General features: G+C 53.9%; 1 protein-coding gene across 1 annotated transcript; it reads right to left on the minus strand.

Annotated features, from left to right (window-relative positions):
• Window positions 1-5,672: 5,672 nt before the first annotated feature.
• On the minus strand, window positions 5,673-16,033 carry CIMIP2C (ciliary microtubule inner protein 2C). Its single transcript, XM_066372416.1, has 4 exons — window positions 15,934-16,033; window positions 9,045-9,312; window positions 7,831-7,943; window positions 5,673-5,988 (listed from the first exon to the last, which is right to left on the minus strand). Exons 1-4 carry the CDS (start codon window positions 16,005-16,007, stop codon window positions 5,844-5,846), a joined length of 600 nt encoding a protein of 199 aa, XP_066228513.1. The 5' UTR covers window positions 16,008-16,033; the 3' UTR covers window positions 5,673-5,843.
• Between the last annotated feature and the right edge of the window lie 927 nt (window positions 16,034-16,960).

Here is a 16,960-nt window from a genome sequence, read left to right on the forward strand (position 1 = left end):
CACTCCCTCTGCTCCCTCCACCTGCTCGCAGCCGTTACCCATGTATGATAGCAGAGCTGTGCGAAGAGCCTGCACGAACATCTGGGACCTCAGCCTCCAGTCCCTGAGGCTGGTAAGCACCCAGGCAGGGGAGAGCCACCTGCTCACAGAGGGAGGTGGTCAGCTGTGCCTTCCACAACCATATCCTTCTTTGCGGAACAGAGACAAAAGTCTTGACTGTACCACTGAAGGGTTCTGTGACATCAGCAAACTTACTCCTCCACTCTGGTCCCAGTATAGCTCTAATTCTCATTCTTCAAAGCAGAACATCACACAGTTTCTAAGGTTTGCATTTTTTGTACTCAAGAATCATTAAGTGATAGAGAATTGAGCCTCTATTATATGTAATAAGCATCTTCTACATTACAAACCCCATGCCTGTTGACTCCCATGTATTTATTTTCTTATTTAATCTTTACAGCAACTGTGTGGAGGTACTATTACCCATTTTACAGATGAGGAAACTGAGGCTCAGACAATGAATTAGTTAGGATTAAATGTGTTACATCTCCGCCCCCAATGCAGGGTGACAGGAGCAGGTACGGGTGCCTCTGTCCTCTGGCTCCAAAGGCAGCCTCCCTCCTGCTCGTCCCTGCTGCCCCAGTCCTAGCCACCAAGTGAGTTCTGAGGTCAGTGTTTCCATAGCACAGTGGTTGACATGGGACCAGCCGAGCCGGGTCTGAATCCCTGCTCTTCCACTTACTGGCAATGTGGATAACACCACCGTGCCTCAGTTTCCCTTTGGTGAAGTGAAATGAATAAAAGGTTGGTGGTGAAGATTCAGTGACAAACCAGGTGAAACACTCAGACAAATCTGAACAGGTAGTACACATTCAATGAGTGCTTCTTGTTGATGTTGTTTATATCGTGTTACTAAGCACCACCTTCACCTGCGGCCCGTCCTGCAGCTGTGGCCCCCCACCAGACCTTCCTGAGTGTCCAGTGCTAGGCCCACCTGGGACAGCTGGGTTCCGCGGGGCACCCCACAGGCTGAGGGGAGTCTGTGGGGTCCTGGCTGGCGTCTCCCTTCCCTCAGGCCCCGCCTCCTCTTTGCAGACTTTAATGAGAATGGCTTCATCGATGAGGAGGACCTGCAGAGGATCGTCCTCCGCCTGCTCAACAGCGATGATGTGTCAGAGGACCTGCTGACGGACCTCACAAGCCACGTGTGTACCTGGGGCTGCACAGGCTGGGGTGGGACAGGCCAGCACCCAACCCCGGATGGCAGGCAGAGAGGTGTCCTGAGGGGTGGCCACCTAGCTGAGTCAACTTTCTGCCCCCAATTTCCTGTCCTTCCTCCAGAATCAGGACTTCCTTCGTGACTCCCTTCCAGGGTCCCCAGAGCAGTGTGCCCAAGCCACCACTCCAAGGGTCCCTCTCACCAACACTGCAGGCAGGTGGCCCAACAGCAGCCTGGCATCAAATGAATACATCACATCATCGCCTTTCCCACATTATCCCAGCATAACATAATGGCTAGATGTCCCGGAGTGACCATCCAAAGTGTAGCAGGACATGAAGACAGCCTCACAAGCACAACAGGAACAGATCCACTGGTCGTAAGACCATGAGACCCTTCAAGTGCTTTTGGTCTGGATGGGAATTGGAAGCAAAGCTAAAACTTTGAAGGCTTATTGCTACCCCCTCGACTTGACTGGGCCCCTTGCAGTGCAGAGCCCGTTAGTGACTAGGTGACAGGAGTGGGTAACGGGATGTCACCCTATTCACCCTGCACTCATTCTCAATGCCAGGTTTGTGCTGGAGGCACCAGGAGGGCTCTTCCCATGATAAGACCAGCCCACAAGGTCCTAAACGTCAGTGCACATAGCCTCAATTCTCTGCACTCTGTGTCCTTGCCCGGGAGGGGGGTGGCAGGGGGAGGAGAACCCCTGCTTACAGGGGTCGGGGGCTTGGATATGTGTTAGCGCCTGGCAGGGAGCCTGTGCATGCAGCATGTCTCGCCCCTCACAGAGTCCCCATCTCGCTCGCTCATACCTGACTCCTCTCTGCTCTCTGCTCCTTCTGCCCCGCGGGCCAGGTCCTGAGCGAGTCGGATCTGGACAATGACAACATGCTGTCCTTCTCCGAGTTTGAACACGCAATGGCCAAGGCTCCAGACTTCATGAAGTAAGGTGTTTCTGGAGTGGGGTGCGCCCAGCATATCTGGGGACAGGAAGAGCCCCTAGTCTCCCCTCAGCCAGTGGGGCACCTCTGTCTTCTCAAGGGGTCATGAGTTTCCAGGGCACTTTGCAGATTCTTTCAGAATCAGCAAAACTGGAGCTTCTGAGAAATTAGATAACCTACAGCCAGGGAATAGGGTTTTAAAAGGCTTTGCTAATGACGTGCGTGATCAGAAATTCAGGTGCTGCCCCTCTCCAGCCGACACAGCTGTCTGCAGCTCCCAAAGGCCACTGGACTCCCGGGGAGCTGCCCTCGCCATGGCTTCTCCTCTCCCCTCCCCCCACGACCCCCGGGGGCACTAGGAGTTGGGGTTGTGCAGGGGGCGGGGCAGATGCAGTTGGTGGAGCTCTGAGAAGAACTCAAGCATTTCCAAACCTTGTTTCGGGCTTATCTGGTCCAAACACCCTTGAGATAACTGGCCATCCCCATGTTTCCCTGATGCAGTGAACAGTCCTGTTTGGGGCCTTCCGGTTACAGGAAAGCACCAGCCCTGGCAGCAGCCCTAGGGCACCGCTGCAGTGTTGAACTGGCAGTTTTTGCCTGTGTCTGCACTCCTGGGCCCCGTTCTGCCCTTGGCGTCATTGTTTTTTTGATGGCAAGAAAGAATGCCTGATGTAATGCCGGTGGCTGAGGCCAAGCGGGTCCACATTGGATCCGGGAAGACGGTAGAGGAACTGCGGAGCCAGAAAGCAGTGGGCTGTTCTGTTCCCATTTATTAGAGTCTCCCAACGGCAGGGGAGCAAACAGGCAGGGAAACCCGCTTCTCGTGGCAGCAGGTGAACTAACAGCAGGATGGACCCCTTCTCAGTGGCAGGCAGGAAATCCGCAATCCGCCCTGAGTCAAACCACCTGTGGCCTTACATAGGCTATGCACACGTAGTTCGGCCACGTGCTCACGCACTAATTATGCAAAGCGCAAGCAAGCCAGCCTAACACAGCTGTTTTCCCAACACCCACTCAAAACAATTTAACAAGCCAATCAACAAAGAGTAAAGACACCTAGACCTCAGAGAGCACCAGGCAGGAACGTGGGGTAGCACAGTGCCGTCTCTGCCTCTGTCAGCAACTCCATACCTAGATCTACGTGGAAACCAGCAGTCTCTGCTTTGTCAGACACGGGGCCACACATGGCCTCCCCGCAGTGGTCACGTTTACATCTCCTTGGCTTTGAATTACCCTCAGTGACTCCTAAGTAATGTCTTTCAGCTGTGACTCCAAAGTTGCAGAGAGAACCAACTGGCCCAGCGTGGGTCAGGCGCTCACCACTCTTCTAACCAGCTGGGTGGAGGCGAGGGCTCTCCATGCCAACGTGGCTGCAGGGGGCTGTGGCTTGGGCAGACTCTATAAGAGGGTCTGCATTTGACTCCAACCAAGGGTAATTCCTCTTCTTCCATAATAACCCAGAATCCTGAGGCCAGAATCCTGTCTTCCTTGAGTTTTTTTTTGTTTTTTTTTTTTAATTTCTCCCATTTCTTTCCATGGGCTCCAGCAGCACAAGACTCTAACAGCATTTGCAGTCTAGTGATACTAAAAGTTGCTTGGAAGAGCTGCAAATTGGCCATTACTCAGAAAGGGGACATGAGAGGTGGGAAGGGAGGGTGCTGCTAGGGCTTCCATGCGCCCAGGAGTCAGAGGGCGCGTTAGACCTGCAGGCTCGAAGCAGCTCATGGATTCTTTCAGCTCTTTTCGGATCCACTTCTGGGGATGCTGATGTGGCCTCACAAACCTAATCTGGTGACCGCAGGGGACCACTGGAACTTGGAATCCAACCCCTTCCAGGCTCTAGGGGACTCTGATTAGAAGTACGACTTTGTTGCTGTCCCTTACAGAATACTGTTTATTTAATAAAGCAAAAGAAACGCCTTTTCTGTGCCCGTCAATTCATCATTTTTCAAATGCAGGGTCACATAGAAGTTTTTGGGTTTTTTATTAAGAACTGATCGTTCCAGGGCTTAAGTTCACCAATGACGCCAAGCAAGCAGGAATGGCCAGTCTTTCCAAGGGCAGGCTTCACATCCCAACCTTTGTCACAGCAGGGACCAGGCCAAGTGGGATGAAGTCCTCCGGGAAAGGATACGCCCTTCCCTCCCTCCACTGAGCCTCCCCCACCTTCCCTCCCAGCTCTCCATCGGCCTGCACAGAGGTGCTCATAGCTGTCATTCCAGCTGGCGCCTGGCTTCCTCGCCCTGGTCGTGGGAGAGGACATCTTGGCCCCCATGACACCCCCAGGCCTTTGGGATGTGATTGTGTGTGACCAGAAATCGAGATTTATTTGCTTTGCTATTTGGCCAAGCCCTGGAAGGAATTTGGCCCCCTTCGGGACCCTTTGGGGTCCAGCTCCTGGGACATAGGAGAAGCCCCTTCTGGGGGTCTCTGAGAGCTGTCAGATGCCTATCAGATAGGGACATGGTTTTCCTTATTTGCACTGTCCTGGTGGGAGGTCAGGGAAGTCAAAATGCTGGCTCACAGGGGAAGGGCTGTTTCACCCGCTGTACTTGAACCCGCAGTGGTCCCCTTCCCTTTGGGTCCTGACTCACTATTCAGGGGCAATAGAGGCCCTGTTGCTGGATGGAGTCCCTTGATCCAATCCAGGAGACGCTGGAATGTTGGCAGACTCCTGAGGTGTGGATACACCATCCCAGAGCCTGTATACAGAGGGGCTGTCACCCTCATCGTGTCCCCTGTCCCAGGCAGGAGGCCTCCAAGGAGGAGGGAAGCAACAGCCTGGTGAGAGCAGACACTCCCAATCCCGCCCTTCCAGGGATGTGACCCTCCCACTCAGGCATGTGACCTCGGAACCTCTTCCCAGAGCACACATCTGGCCTAGAGTTTCCCGAAACAAAAAGAGTCTTTGAAGAGTGACTTATCCTGGGTCATTCCCTCATGTCCCCTTCTAGAAACAGTCCTGGGGTAGATGACACACCAGCCTGTCCATGCCATTCTGGGCAGAATGCAGGAAAGAGAGCTTCTCCCAGGCACCACATGGTCCTTTGGGATCCCAGGGGTTGCGTCATCCCTGCCCCGCAGTCTCCACATGGACCACAAGCAGGGTATGTAGAAAAACCAGGGCTTCAGAGTCAGAAAGACCTGGGTTCAAATCCTGGCTGTGTCATTTCCAAGCTGTGTGAGCTTGGGCAACTTCTCAGAGCCTCAGTATCTCTATCAATCACATCACTTCTGGTTCAGGTTAGTGTGTGTGCTAAGCAGTGCTGAGCCAGGGCCCAAATGGAAACTGCTTTGCATACAACACCCAGTGCCATTGTCTGGAGTCCCATCACTCCCATTCTCAGACATGGGATAATGGGCCTTCCTTGGTTATATCAATGGGAGCAGATGACAAGTAGCTCTGCCACCAAGACTCAGGAGCCATACTGCCCTCAGTTTGACCTCCTTCACCTCAGGGGCAGAGGTGGCTGAGAAGGTCACTGGGCGCTACTTTTTCATGGCTTGAATGCTGTGGCTTGAATGTTCCACAGCCCTTAAGTCATAGTGCTATGTGACCCTGAAATGCTATCCTGTTGTAGCCAATGCTCCTGAGGCTCAGAGGAGAGGAGTATGGGATTGTGGTGGCTAAAGATTTTATTCCAAAAGGCCAACCTGGTCAAGGGCATGGCTTGCAGGCATCAGGCTCTGAACTCAAAGTAGGAGTCTCTCTTCTCCCGCTCCTGTGAGGAGACCCTCTTCCCCGACGGGAACGTCTGGTAGGTCTTCAGGTTCTCAGGGGATACTCTTAAAAGGTGCCACTTCTGCTTTGGGCTCAGAGGAGGCCTGGGGGTGAGGACAGAGTCAATGTTATGCCGTGTGCTGGGGAGAGGGCAGAAAATGCTCACCCACCGCCCTATCTGCCCATTTGCCAACATTGACGCATGTTGACCAAGTCACCCTGCACTTGAAATAACTTGTATTTGCACTACAGTGGAGTGGTTAAGAGCAAGCTATGGATGTCAGACAGACCTGGGATGGATTCTGACCCAACTCCTGCTAGAAGTATACACATATAAAATGAACTGATGTTGGTACCTCCCTCTTACCTTTGTTTTGAGGAGTAAAAGAGGTAATACATAAGAAGCACTTAACATAATGCTAGACAAGGAGCAAAAACTCAACAAATGTTATAAGAGATGGTGATGGTGCTGATGGTGGTTGTGATGTGATGGTGGTGGTGGTAATGGTGATGGTGGTGATGGTGATGATGGTGGTTGTGGTGATGTGATGGTGGTGATGGTGATGATGGTGATGGTAGTGATATGATGGTGGTGGTGGTAGTGATGTTGGTGATAGTGATGGTGGTGGTGGTGATGTTGGTGATGATGAAGTCAATGATGGCGATGAAACTTGGGGAAGGGCAGGAACTTGCCCCAGGCAATCAAGGAAAGGGCTGACTGCAGGCACTGACACTCTTACTCCCAACCACCTGGTCGGCCCTCTATACTGGGCATGGTACCAGCAGCAGCAGCACAGGCTGCCAGAAAGTTTGGACAAAAAACAAAGTTGGAGTTCCCTGGGTCCCCCACAACTGTGGGAGGAGCAAATCCTACCCAGAGTGGTTTCAAGAGGAGATCTGACCCCAGGAAAAGTCACACACTGTCCCCAGGGTTTGGACTGACTAAGAGCCACCCAAAGGGGAGGAGATGGCTAACCCAAGGTCCTAGCATTGGCACCAGGAGACCCAGATTCCTCCAGGTTCTACCTCCAACCAGACTTGCCTCCAGGCACAAATTTCCAAGGCTATCGCTAAGCCTTCTGTTTATAAAATAAGCTCATCTATCTTGCAGAGAGGAACCTATGGAGGCAGTTAAATCTGTTTCTTTAGAATTCATTGAACTCTATGGAGAGGGTTGCTGCTTTATCAGCAATGGTGATGGCAAAGCTCAGGGCTTTCGAGGCAAGCAAGGGGTCAGCATGGAGTTGGAAACCTAAGATCTGTCCACTGACCTCCTGATGCCCCCTACCCCACATGACACCCTGATGGCATAGAGTTCTGATCCCCCTGCCTGGGTGGGCATCAGGAGGGAAAGTGAGGAGACCGTGTGCCTGGGTCATCTTGCAGCCAGAGCTGGCCTTCCCTGGAGGAAAAGAGCTCTCCTGGGTAAAAGCAGTGAGGTGCAGGCATTGAGGAATGTTTATGTTTTGTCAGATGGACAGTTGGACTTTGAAAGCTACTTTCAACACCCTAGGAGAACATTTTTCAAGTCTGCTAAGGGTTAGGGACACCGATTCCCCGCTCTGTGTAGTGTCCTCTATGTCCACCAGAGGGCAGCAGCTCCCCGCTGCTCAGAGCAGCTGCACCGCGTTTGAGCGAGGGCCATTGCGAGGGAAGAAGCCTACAGATTCAGCGTGGCACAAATTATGGGCTTTGCTCCCGAACTTCCAAGGCTTCTAGCCACGAACACACTCTTTCTGGTTCAGCCCATTCAGGTTCCTGGCATCCTGAGGCTTCCAGAACCCCGACCCACTTGCTCTTTTGCTATCAGCCTTTAGGGCAAAGGCTTTTTAGGGCAGGGTCTTAACTCCTTTCTCAGTCTGGGTGCCTGCATGCCTGGCTGAGAGCAGGTGCCCTGTGGACACGTGACTGTTAGGTGTAGGGGTGGAGGGAGGGCGGGCACTCACAGGTCGGTGGGGATGGGGTACCGATCCCATTCCCTCACAGGCAGCACGAAGTAAGGGACCCGGGGCACGAGGCCAGTCTTGTCTCGATAGTACTCCCGATGCTGCTGTGCCATCTACAGTCCAACCAAGGAAGAGAAGGCAGGTTGTCAGTGTGCAGAAGTGACCCTGGGCACCTGCAGTACCTGCCTGGCTGTACCCTAGGAAGGGTAGTGCCTGTCTCGCCTAGTGCCCCAGAGGACATCCCAGCTGGGTGACCTCTCTGAGCTTGGCTTCTCACCTGCCTAACGGGAGTAAGGACATGCACCACACCAGCTTTGCTGTGGAGAGTGAATGAGAAAAGTGACCAACAAGAGTAAGCTATGTGAGGCCCAGCTCAGCAAGTGGCCAGGTAAGTTCCGTGTGTGTCTTTCTTCCTATCCCTCCCTCCGGGACAAAATGTGCCCTGTGTGAGAGCCATGATGGAGAGCAAAGGCCTTCCCAGGCCCACTGAGATGGTCCCACAGCTCCTCGGAGTCTGAGAACATCGACCTGGACCTGCCCCTGGAGCTTCCTGGGCACCCATGTCTTTAATCAGGCGGCAGGGATGTTTGCAAGGGAAGTAAAGGAGAGTGTGGTTTCCAGAAACGAGCAGAGAATGAGCCCTGGCTCCCACTACGGTCGCTGAGCACCCGTGGCCTGCTGAAAAGTGTCTGCACCAGAGCCAGAGGAGCAGGACAAGAGCACCGGAGTGCGGGCAGGTCCCCCTCCATTTGCCTCTTCCCTTGAGGGCAGTTAGGGTCCAGGCTGGGGCTGAGGCCGACTTGGGGCACATCCTCAGAGGCCTGTGAGCAGGAAGTGTCAGGTGGGCCCCAGGCTCCAGGTGGGCCAGTGCAGCTGGGAGCAGGTGTGGGGCTGGAGCTGGGTGGGGACTTAGTGAGCCTTTGTGCATGCATGGTTCATCCAGGGGGTCAAGTTTTGGCCTTTGACTCAGGCAGAGGTAAGCAAGGGTCCACAGGGCCCAGAGGACACAGGGCAGAGGAGAGGGCAGGAACATCCCCAAAGGCTCTAGCTCCCCGGGCAGTGGGGGAGCAGGGACAAGAGTCACTGGGGTCCCTGGGTGAGGAGAGGCCAGAGAAGCAGAGTCCCGAGCCCTTCCCTAAGGTCCCTGTTGGCTCAGGGCTCTGTGAAGCAAACAGAGGCGCTGTGGGAGTGAGGGCTCCCTGGCCCCAGCCCACCTGGTAGAAGCGGGCGAGGCCGGCGGAGCGGCCGCTGTCCAGGCTGAAGCGGGTGTAGCAGGGCGTGTGCGACCAGCGGTCCCAGACGCGGGGGCTCAGCGCCAGGTTGGGGTTTGGGGAGAAGATGGTCGGAAAGCGGCCGCCTTTGCTGAAGGGAGTGTAGCTCTTCTCCAGGGCTGCGTGGCGGTGGTCCTGGAAGTACTTGAGGGTGGTGGTGCCGTAGGTGGAGCCAAAGGAGAAGGCCACGCTGGGAACATGGCCTTTGTACCTGTAATGGCAGGGGTGGGGGGGGACAGCAAAGGGCTCCAGGGCCACCTGCACAGGAGGTCCTTAAAACTGGCGGTGAGGCCAGTGGGCTCCACGGGTCACCTCTGAGCCCCGCGAGGCTTCCTAGAGTGCACTGCCCAGCTCAGGTCTCTGGGGGAGGGACAAGTGAGAGACTGTGGACCTCTCCCTCCCCTAGACCTCTAGGGTGCTCACATCTCCAGACCAGAGGCTTCCACAGGGGCCAGGACACTGGGGTTCCCTCCTGAGCCTGTCAGCAATCTGTAGACAAGTCACTCCTCCTCCATGGCCCACTTCCAAGGCTGGGCCGAAGGTGAGGTGGCCTCCTGAGGCTCCGGGCTTCTCCCGTGAGCACAGCTGAGGGTTTCCCTCCGCTCCCCACCCTCGGAAACCTGGTCCTGCTCCTGTGAGGCCACTGAACTGGCCCTTGACAGGGTCACCAGAGGCCTTCCCACAGCACCGGACATGGTCAACCTCTCTCTTCTTAAAGCACCACTCTTGGTATTTTTCATGTTCTCTTGTTTTTTCTGTTGGTTTTCACCTACGTCTCTGACCTGTTCCTCCCCAGTCTCCTCCTCCTCATGATGCTCCTCCTTTGCTCATGTCCTTTGGACCACACAGTCTCCCTGGGGGGGGGGGTGTCATGTGGCCTTAACCTTCACCTGCGTGTGGGTGACCCCTGGTCTACAGCTCCGGTCCAGAAGTTCCCTCCACGCTTCAGACCCCTGCAGACAGTTGCACACTAAACATCTCCCTTGGGTGTTCCCCATCCCCACCTTCCCCAACAGTCTGGTCCATGTCATTGAAGAGCACCACCCGGATGTCCAAGGTGGGAACGTGGGCACGCACCTCCCTCAGCGGCCTCCCTCACACCCAGTCAGTCAGCAAGCCCTGTAGCTCCACCTCCTGCACCTGAGCTCAGGCCACGTCGCCTTGCGCGTGGATGTGGCAGCAGCATCCTAACTGCACTGGTACCTCTAACCCATTTTCCACACTTCATCCAGGCTAAACTTTCTAAGTCAAATCCTCAGCATGGCAGTCAAGGCCGTCTGTGGCCTGACTCCTGTCTTCCTCTCCAGCTTCACAGCTCTACCCCCGTGGCCTACAGCACATGGTCGGGGGCCACGTGCAGTTCTCCACGTGTAAATGCTTCCCTCCCCACCCCGCCCTTTTCTCTCTCCCCGCACTGGGTTCTTGCCCCGTGCCTTCTGCCATCAAGAATGTTACACTTGTCCACACCCCCAAGCCCTGCTCCTTGCCTCCCAGCACTAAGTGGTCCCTTACGACCTGCCCAGATATACAGATCCAGATTAGTTCATTTCTTCTGCTAATCTGTGTTCTTTATCTCAGCACCTACACAGCACCTGACATGTGACAGGTGTTCAATAGATGTTCGCTGGAGGAGGCAGGAGTCCAGAAACCTGGGAGTACCATGTCCTGGAACATTGTTTGCAAAGGGGCTTGGCTCTGTTGCAAAGCATCCCACCCACAGGGGCATTTGCGCTCCTCTGAGGAAAGTAGCTATAGAAATGTGACGTGTTCTTGTGATTCTTCTCTTCGCCACCCCCAGGCTCTCTACATACTCCTCCTCTGCTCCCTGAGTTTCCACCTTCTCTGAATGCCAAGGTATTTGCATTCCAATAGAATAGGAGCCCTCTCCTCCGCAGTCCTCCCAAAGTTCTTCCTGGATTCCGGGTTCTGTTCGGAACTAGCTGCTCAGAGAAGGGCACGTGTGAAAGCTCATGCACAGTGGTCACATGTATTTAGCACTCAGTGGGCACACCTTGGCTACCTAGGTCTGTGTCCCTTGTGTGCACTTGCATTTGTGTACCTTGACCATGACCGTGAGGTTCCATTGGAGAGCTTTCTGAAGGCCCGTTTTGTTGGCTGTGTGGCAGGTCACGGTGGAGAGGAACGGGAGAATGGCAGGTCTCATGGCGGGGCCTCTGACCCCTTCAACGCCCCTGTGTTCCTCGCCCACCTGCACACCACATAAGCCAGGAGACAGTGGTCGGTCAGCCCGTGGGCACAATCACACGTGCCCAGGTGGTTGCTATGCGGACAGGGAGCTGTCCCTGCCTGCCTCTTCATAGCACTGGTTGGCCCCATAGCTAACATGAAAAGTAATTACCGTGAGCCCTCTAGGATCCCATGAGCAGCCTTATTAACTAATTAACTTGTTACTATTTAGCATGTCCTCATTCCACATGTGCCCTCTGCACAATACTTCCTGCTGAGTACCGTTCTGATCAGATCCTTCCCCTGGGCAAACCTTCCCGGGCTCCCTATGAAACTAAGAACAAGCTGGGAGAGGCGCTCAAGGCCCTGCTTGACACAGCCTCTGGGAAAGGTCCTTTCAGTCTCATCATCCACTTTCATGCCATAGCTCTTCCACTGCAGCCAAACAGGCCATTTCCGTTGTGGACCTATATCCTGCCGGCACCCCACCCCGTGTTTGTTTTCCCCAAACCATCCCTCCTTCCCGAAGACGCCGTTCTACTGCTCTGCTCACGCTGTGATCTTATCCATCCGTCAAGGAGCGTTCCAAATCCCCCCTTTTTGTCAGAAGCTCTTCTGACCCATCCAGGGACCATGCCTGTCCCCTCCATGGGATTGTCATTGCTCTCTGTGTCTCTCCCACGTCTCAGTTCACGTCCTGCTGTGTTGTAATGACCTGGCCCTTAGTAAATTCTTCCTTCTGAACCATAAACTCCGTGGGGTGAGAGGGCTTTGTTCCATTCATATCTTCATCCCTGGCATGCCTGGCACTCAGCAGGTGGCACTTTGTAAATATTTGTTGAGTTGAACTGACAAATGGAGGCATATTTTTAAGAGCTGATAATTCTTTTGGAGAAAAGGAGGGACCTGTTACAAAGCCCAGGTCTCCAGGGCCCGGGACCCCTGTTTGGAGTAAGGCTGCCCTGTTCCTCAGGGTTGTGTGAGGGGCATCAGTGACCTATCTGGACACACAGGGTCTCCTACATCCCCCTGAGAGCCTTTGTTTCACACCCCAGATGCACCAGGCTGTCTTCAGGCGGCACCTGCAGGGCCAGAGCTGGGCTGGAATGAAATGCAGCATCCAAACCCGCCCCTCCCCTCAGCTGGCCCGCACCTCTCTCACACTGAGCAGGAGAGCTCAGGCCCGAGCAAGCTGGCAGGATAGGGGAGAGGTGGGCTAGCAGCAGCTTATATCGGCTTACACTGGCTCAAGAGAGCTGATTGCTGAATTTTCAGGACTTTTGCAAACCTGTTGTTAAACAAGCCAGTATTAAATATTAAATTACATAAAGTTACAATTATAGAAATTATATTAAAAACAAAAGTAATGAGTTCTCAAAACTCAGCACCTCCTAATTATTTTATACATTTCACTATTGTGCGTGTTCTTGAAGTAACTTCTGTCAATTGTATCTGTACAGTGGGATTTTTGTGTGGTGCCCTGTTGCTGCATATCTCTTCCCAACTCTGTGCTCAGTGACATCATACTGACAGCTTAAAATCAGCTGTGGCAGAAGTATTTATAGCACAGATAAGTGTGAATGCTACAAATCAAGGCCTTTTCTCTCCAGAGAGCTGATTGGTAAACATTTACCAGTATACCACTAGTTTGCCTGTTGTATAGGGACTCCAGGAAAGGGGGCACAGCCACCTTGCGGGACCACCCTCTTGACAATGGCCAGTATAGAATGCACTGATTCATAGTCTGGAGGTCCCTGAGGTCCAGGCCCAGCTCAGTAGCTGATACGGGCAGAGCTGCCACTCTAGGAAGATGGACGAGGGGCTCAAGTGTGAGTACCCCTGCATGAGCTGTGGGCATCAGGGGCAGAAGCAGTTCGGGCATGAATGAATGCACTATGGCAGGTCAAGTGTTTGCACTGAGATCTGGTGAGCTGTGGTGGGAGACAGAGCAAGAGAATGAATGTCACCCAGATCTGACCGGCAGGCAGGAGACACGAGGGTCACTTGGCCAGCTGTATACCTTAAAAGGCTTTACAATCCCAAGGACTCTCACCCAAGGGGTCCCTGCTTACTGCAGGGATGGTGCACGGGCCAGACAGTGGCAAGGTGCTTGAAGGCTGTGCCACCTCAAGCAGCAGCAAGGGATGAGAAGGAGCACCCTAGCCAACTAGTCTGAAGACCAGCATCCCGTTCCCCACGGTAGCTAGAACCAGGCCTTAAACACTGTAGGGATCTAAGTAAGGATAGTAGCTAACAATTGGAGGGATGGGAGAATGGGGGTGTTAAGTCACAAAGACCTGACTGGGCAACTTGCTGAATGACCTGGGGCCAGCTGCTCATTTCTCTTCCAGGTTGTTGTAAAGGATTGTTTTTTTAAAGTTTGTGAAGAAACGAACACAGTGCCTGCCACATATTAGGTACTCATAAACGGCGGTTCATGGTGCTGGTTCCAGCCCAGCATTTCCATCACCAGCCTGGGGTTCAGGAAAGTCCCCCCAGGACCTCAGTGATGGCATCTGAAATAGGAGAGGGTGGGTTACATGATCTCTGAGGTCCTTACCACTGTGGATATTCTCTGTCTCTATGAGTGGAACTGGTAAGAGGGATGATTTGAGTCTCAGAAGAGAATGGCTGCACCAAAAACCCTGTGATTTATGTTTGAAAAGACACACAAAAATAACTATCCAAGTGTGGTGGGGACTCTGGGACTCTTTCATTAAGTTAACAAAGCTGCCAATGAGGTAGCATTTGGAAAGATAAGAAGACTCCATTCGCCCCTCACTGATGGGGGTCCTGAAGGAGAGCATAGCCCTCCCACGAAGATCCAGCCGAGAAAGCAGCAAGTCCAGGCTCAGCTGCTCAGAATAACGGGCCAGGCTCGGGGCCTTGTTTACGATTCATTTGTTGTCACAATTTCTAGATCATTCACAGGACAGAGCGCTCAAGGGAACTGCAGACAAGTGTTGTGGACAGAAAAGTATCCTGGGATTGCTTTTGAAACAATCACACTCCCCCCACCACACACACACACACACACACACACACACACACACACACACCTAAACAGAATAGAAGAACCACAGGGGAGGGCTAAGTTCCAATTGGAGACTGAGAGACTTAAGGAAAAAACATATTAATGTATAAAATCAAACCTCATGATAAACACCCAGAACCCGGTATAAACACCATGAACAAAAAAGGATTTGAACTAAACCTTATGGATGGAAGCCCTGCAAGGGCAACTCCCCCCACACACCTTGTTTTTGTCTCAATATAACACCTGGCATATCTCAAGCACGCAACACATCTCTATCAAGTGAATGCCTAAATGAACGAAAGAATTAATAGGAGACTGCGTCCTAGTAAATCAGCTTTGTCTGATGGGAACCCAAGTCGCTTTTGAGCTCTCCAAGGTCCTGCCCTCAAATAGGCTGGATTAAACGGGCAGTAACCATCCCCTAGTTACTGCCCTACCTCTATGTGCAGAAATGATTTTAATGCCATTGCCCCTTATATGCCTTGCCTGTCCTGCTTCTAAACAACCCAACTTCATACAAAATATATTGTGAGGTCTTGTGTTCATTTTTACACCCTGTTCAGTTCACAGGGGAGAGCATATGGTTTTTTTTTCACCCACAAGAAGACCTAACTGCATAACTCTCAAGACATTAATTTCATTCATTCATTCATTCATTCATTCATTCATTTTGCACAGATGTGCTGATACAGTGCAAGCAGCTTCTCAGAATGCAGCTCTTGCCCTCAATACCCTGTTGACTGATAGGAGAGATAAGACAATCTTATACCCTGGAAAGGAGGTTGGCAGTGGACATCTCAGGCACTTTGGGAGAAGGAAAGGAAGGAAACAATCAGACTTGCATCTTAGATGTTTGGAGTTTGAGAACATCAAGAGAAAGAAAAGGCAGGACTGGCCCAGCACCTGGCAGTGCTAAAGGCAAGACAACCCTGGGAGGCTGGGAAACTTGCAGAGCCAGCATTCTGTGAGGATGAAGAGAGATCAGTGAGCGAACCGACCACACGCCCGTGGATAGTGCACACGACTGCCTGTCCTGTAGCCGGATTCTTCGAGCCCCATCCCCGAGTGCCCACCAGGTCTCTTTGCTTCTTCACGACTGCCTGTCCTGTAGCCGGATTCTTCGAGCCCCATCCCCGAGTGCCCACCAGGTCTCTTTGCTTCTTCAAACGACAAGTTCTAATGCGGCGCGAGTCCTGAGTGCCCCTAAACCGTGCTGGGGGTCGAAGACCCTGCTCACTTGCCGAGGATTCCCACCTTCTCATTCCTGCCTGGGTGTCTCCAAACACCAACCCCGTACTGTGTCGACCTCTCCAGCCCCCTCCTCTGCCCCAATCCACTGGAGGTCCCCTTATCTCAGCCTGGGTGTATTCTGCGCGGGCTAGGGACCGACTTGCTACCTAGGGGGATCTGGAGAGGCCCCGGCCAGCGCCCAGCCACTGCTGCCGGGAGCGCGCCCCGCCCCACCCCCAGGAAGACCGGCGAAAAACTGGCAACTCAGGTTCCTTCACGCCCCAAAGCGGCAGCGGCCGACTTCCGACGCCGGAGGAGGGTTTTTGCGGAGGGGGCAGGGAGGGGTGCCGCCGCGGGCTCAGCGTGGGGGCGGCTTACCCGGGCGTGAGCGCGGGGGGCACGTAGGCGGCGTTGAACTCGGTCAGCAGGGTGCCCGCGCTGCGGGAGGCCATGGTGGGAGCGGCGAGCGCGCAGCGAGCCAGCGTCTCGGTGTTCCGCCGGAGGGCCAACAGCTCCGGTCACTCGGCAACCGCGCACCAGGCAACGCCGTGGGCCGGGCTGCCTCAGCGTTCCGGGGCTCGCGCCCCTCCAAGGCCCCTTCCTGGAGCAGCCCCCCCCAGGGCGCCCCCTGAAAGTGCTGCGTTCGCTGCGTGCCGTCCCGGGCGACCGCGAATCGCCGCTCCCACCCAAGCTCCGCTTTCGCCTCTGGGAATGGGCTCATCTCTCGGCCTCGCTGCGCGTTGCGGTGACGCTCAGACCTGGGACGGAGTTGGAAACTCGACAAGGAGGCTGGGCTGGATGAGCCCTTGTCCTTCTGTCCACTGCAGGACGCTCAGTGGCCTGGCTTGGAACGCCCTCGCTTTGCAGGAGGCGCAGGAAGCAGCAGCCCCATCGCAGCTCAACTCTGGGGGCTTGAGTGGCCGCCGGGCCCCAAGAGTCATCGATTCCCCGGGGAGATTTTTTCACTTAGCTCTCATCTCTTCGTGGGACTTCTTACCTCGTCCTTCCCCTCAGACTACTCCACAAGAGTAATTTATAAGGGGCAAAAAGCAAATGGTGAAAAGGTCGTGTGTGTGATTTACATCTGTCCCCAATTCCTCAGTTCAGTCTGGCTGAAATCTACAGGGTTGGCATGTTTGCCCAGAGTGCAAACCTTTGGGACGTCCCAGTGAGGGTTCCTTTGCATTAATGACTCCTTCCTGAGACTGTTTAGCACCGCACAGCCGGATTTCTCTGGTGATCTTCATACCAGCCCTGTGGGGGGTAGGGAGAAGCCTTAGGTCTTTAACTGGGGCTGGGTGGGGGGTGAGAGGCCTCCAAAGCATCATGCTCTTTGGGACTTGGACCCAGACTTGCCTTCCTAGGAGAGTCCTGGTATCAGTGAAAACGCTCTGCAATTTACCCT

Source organism: Saccopteryx leptura, chromosome 3, assembly GCF_036850995.1.
Source record: "Saccopteryx leptura isolate mSacLep1 chromosome 3, mSacLep1_pri_phased_curated, whole genome shotgun sequence".
In the NCBI taxonomy this organism is placed as follows: domain Eukaryota; kingdom Metazoa; phylum Chordata; class Mammalia; order Chiroptera; family Emballonuridae; genus Saccopteryx; species Saccopteryx leptura.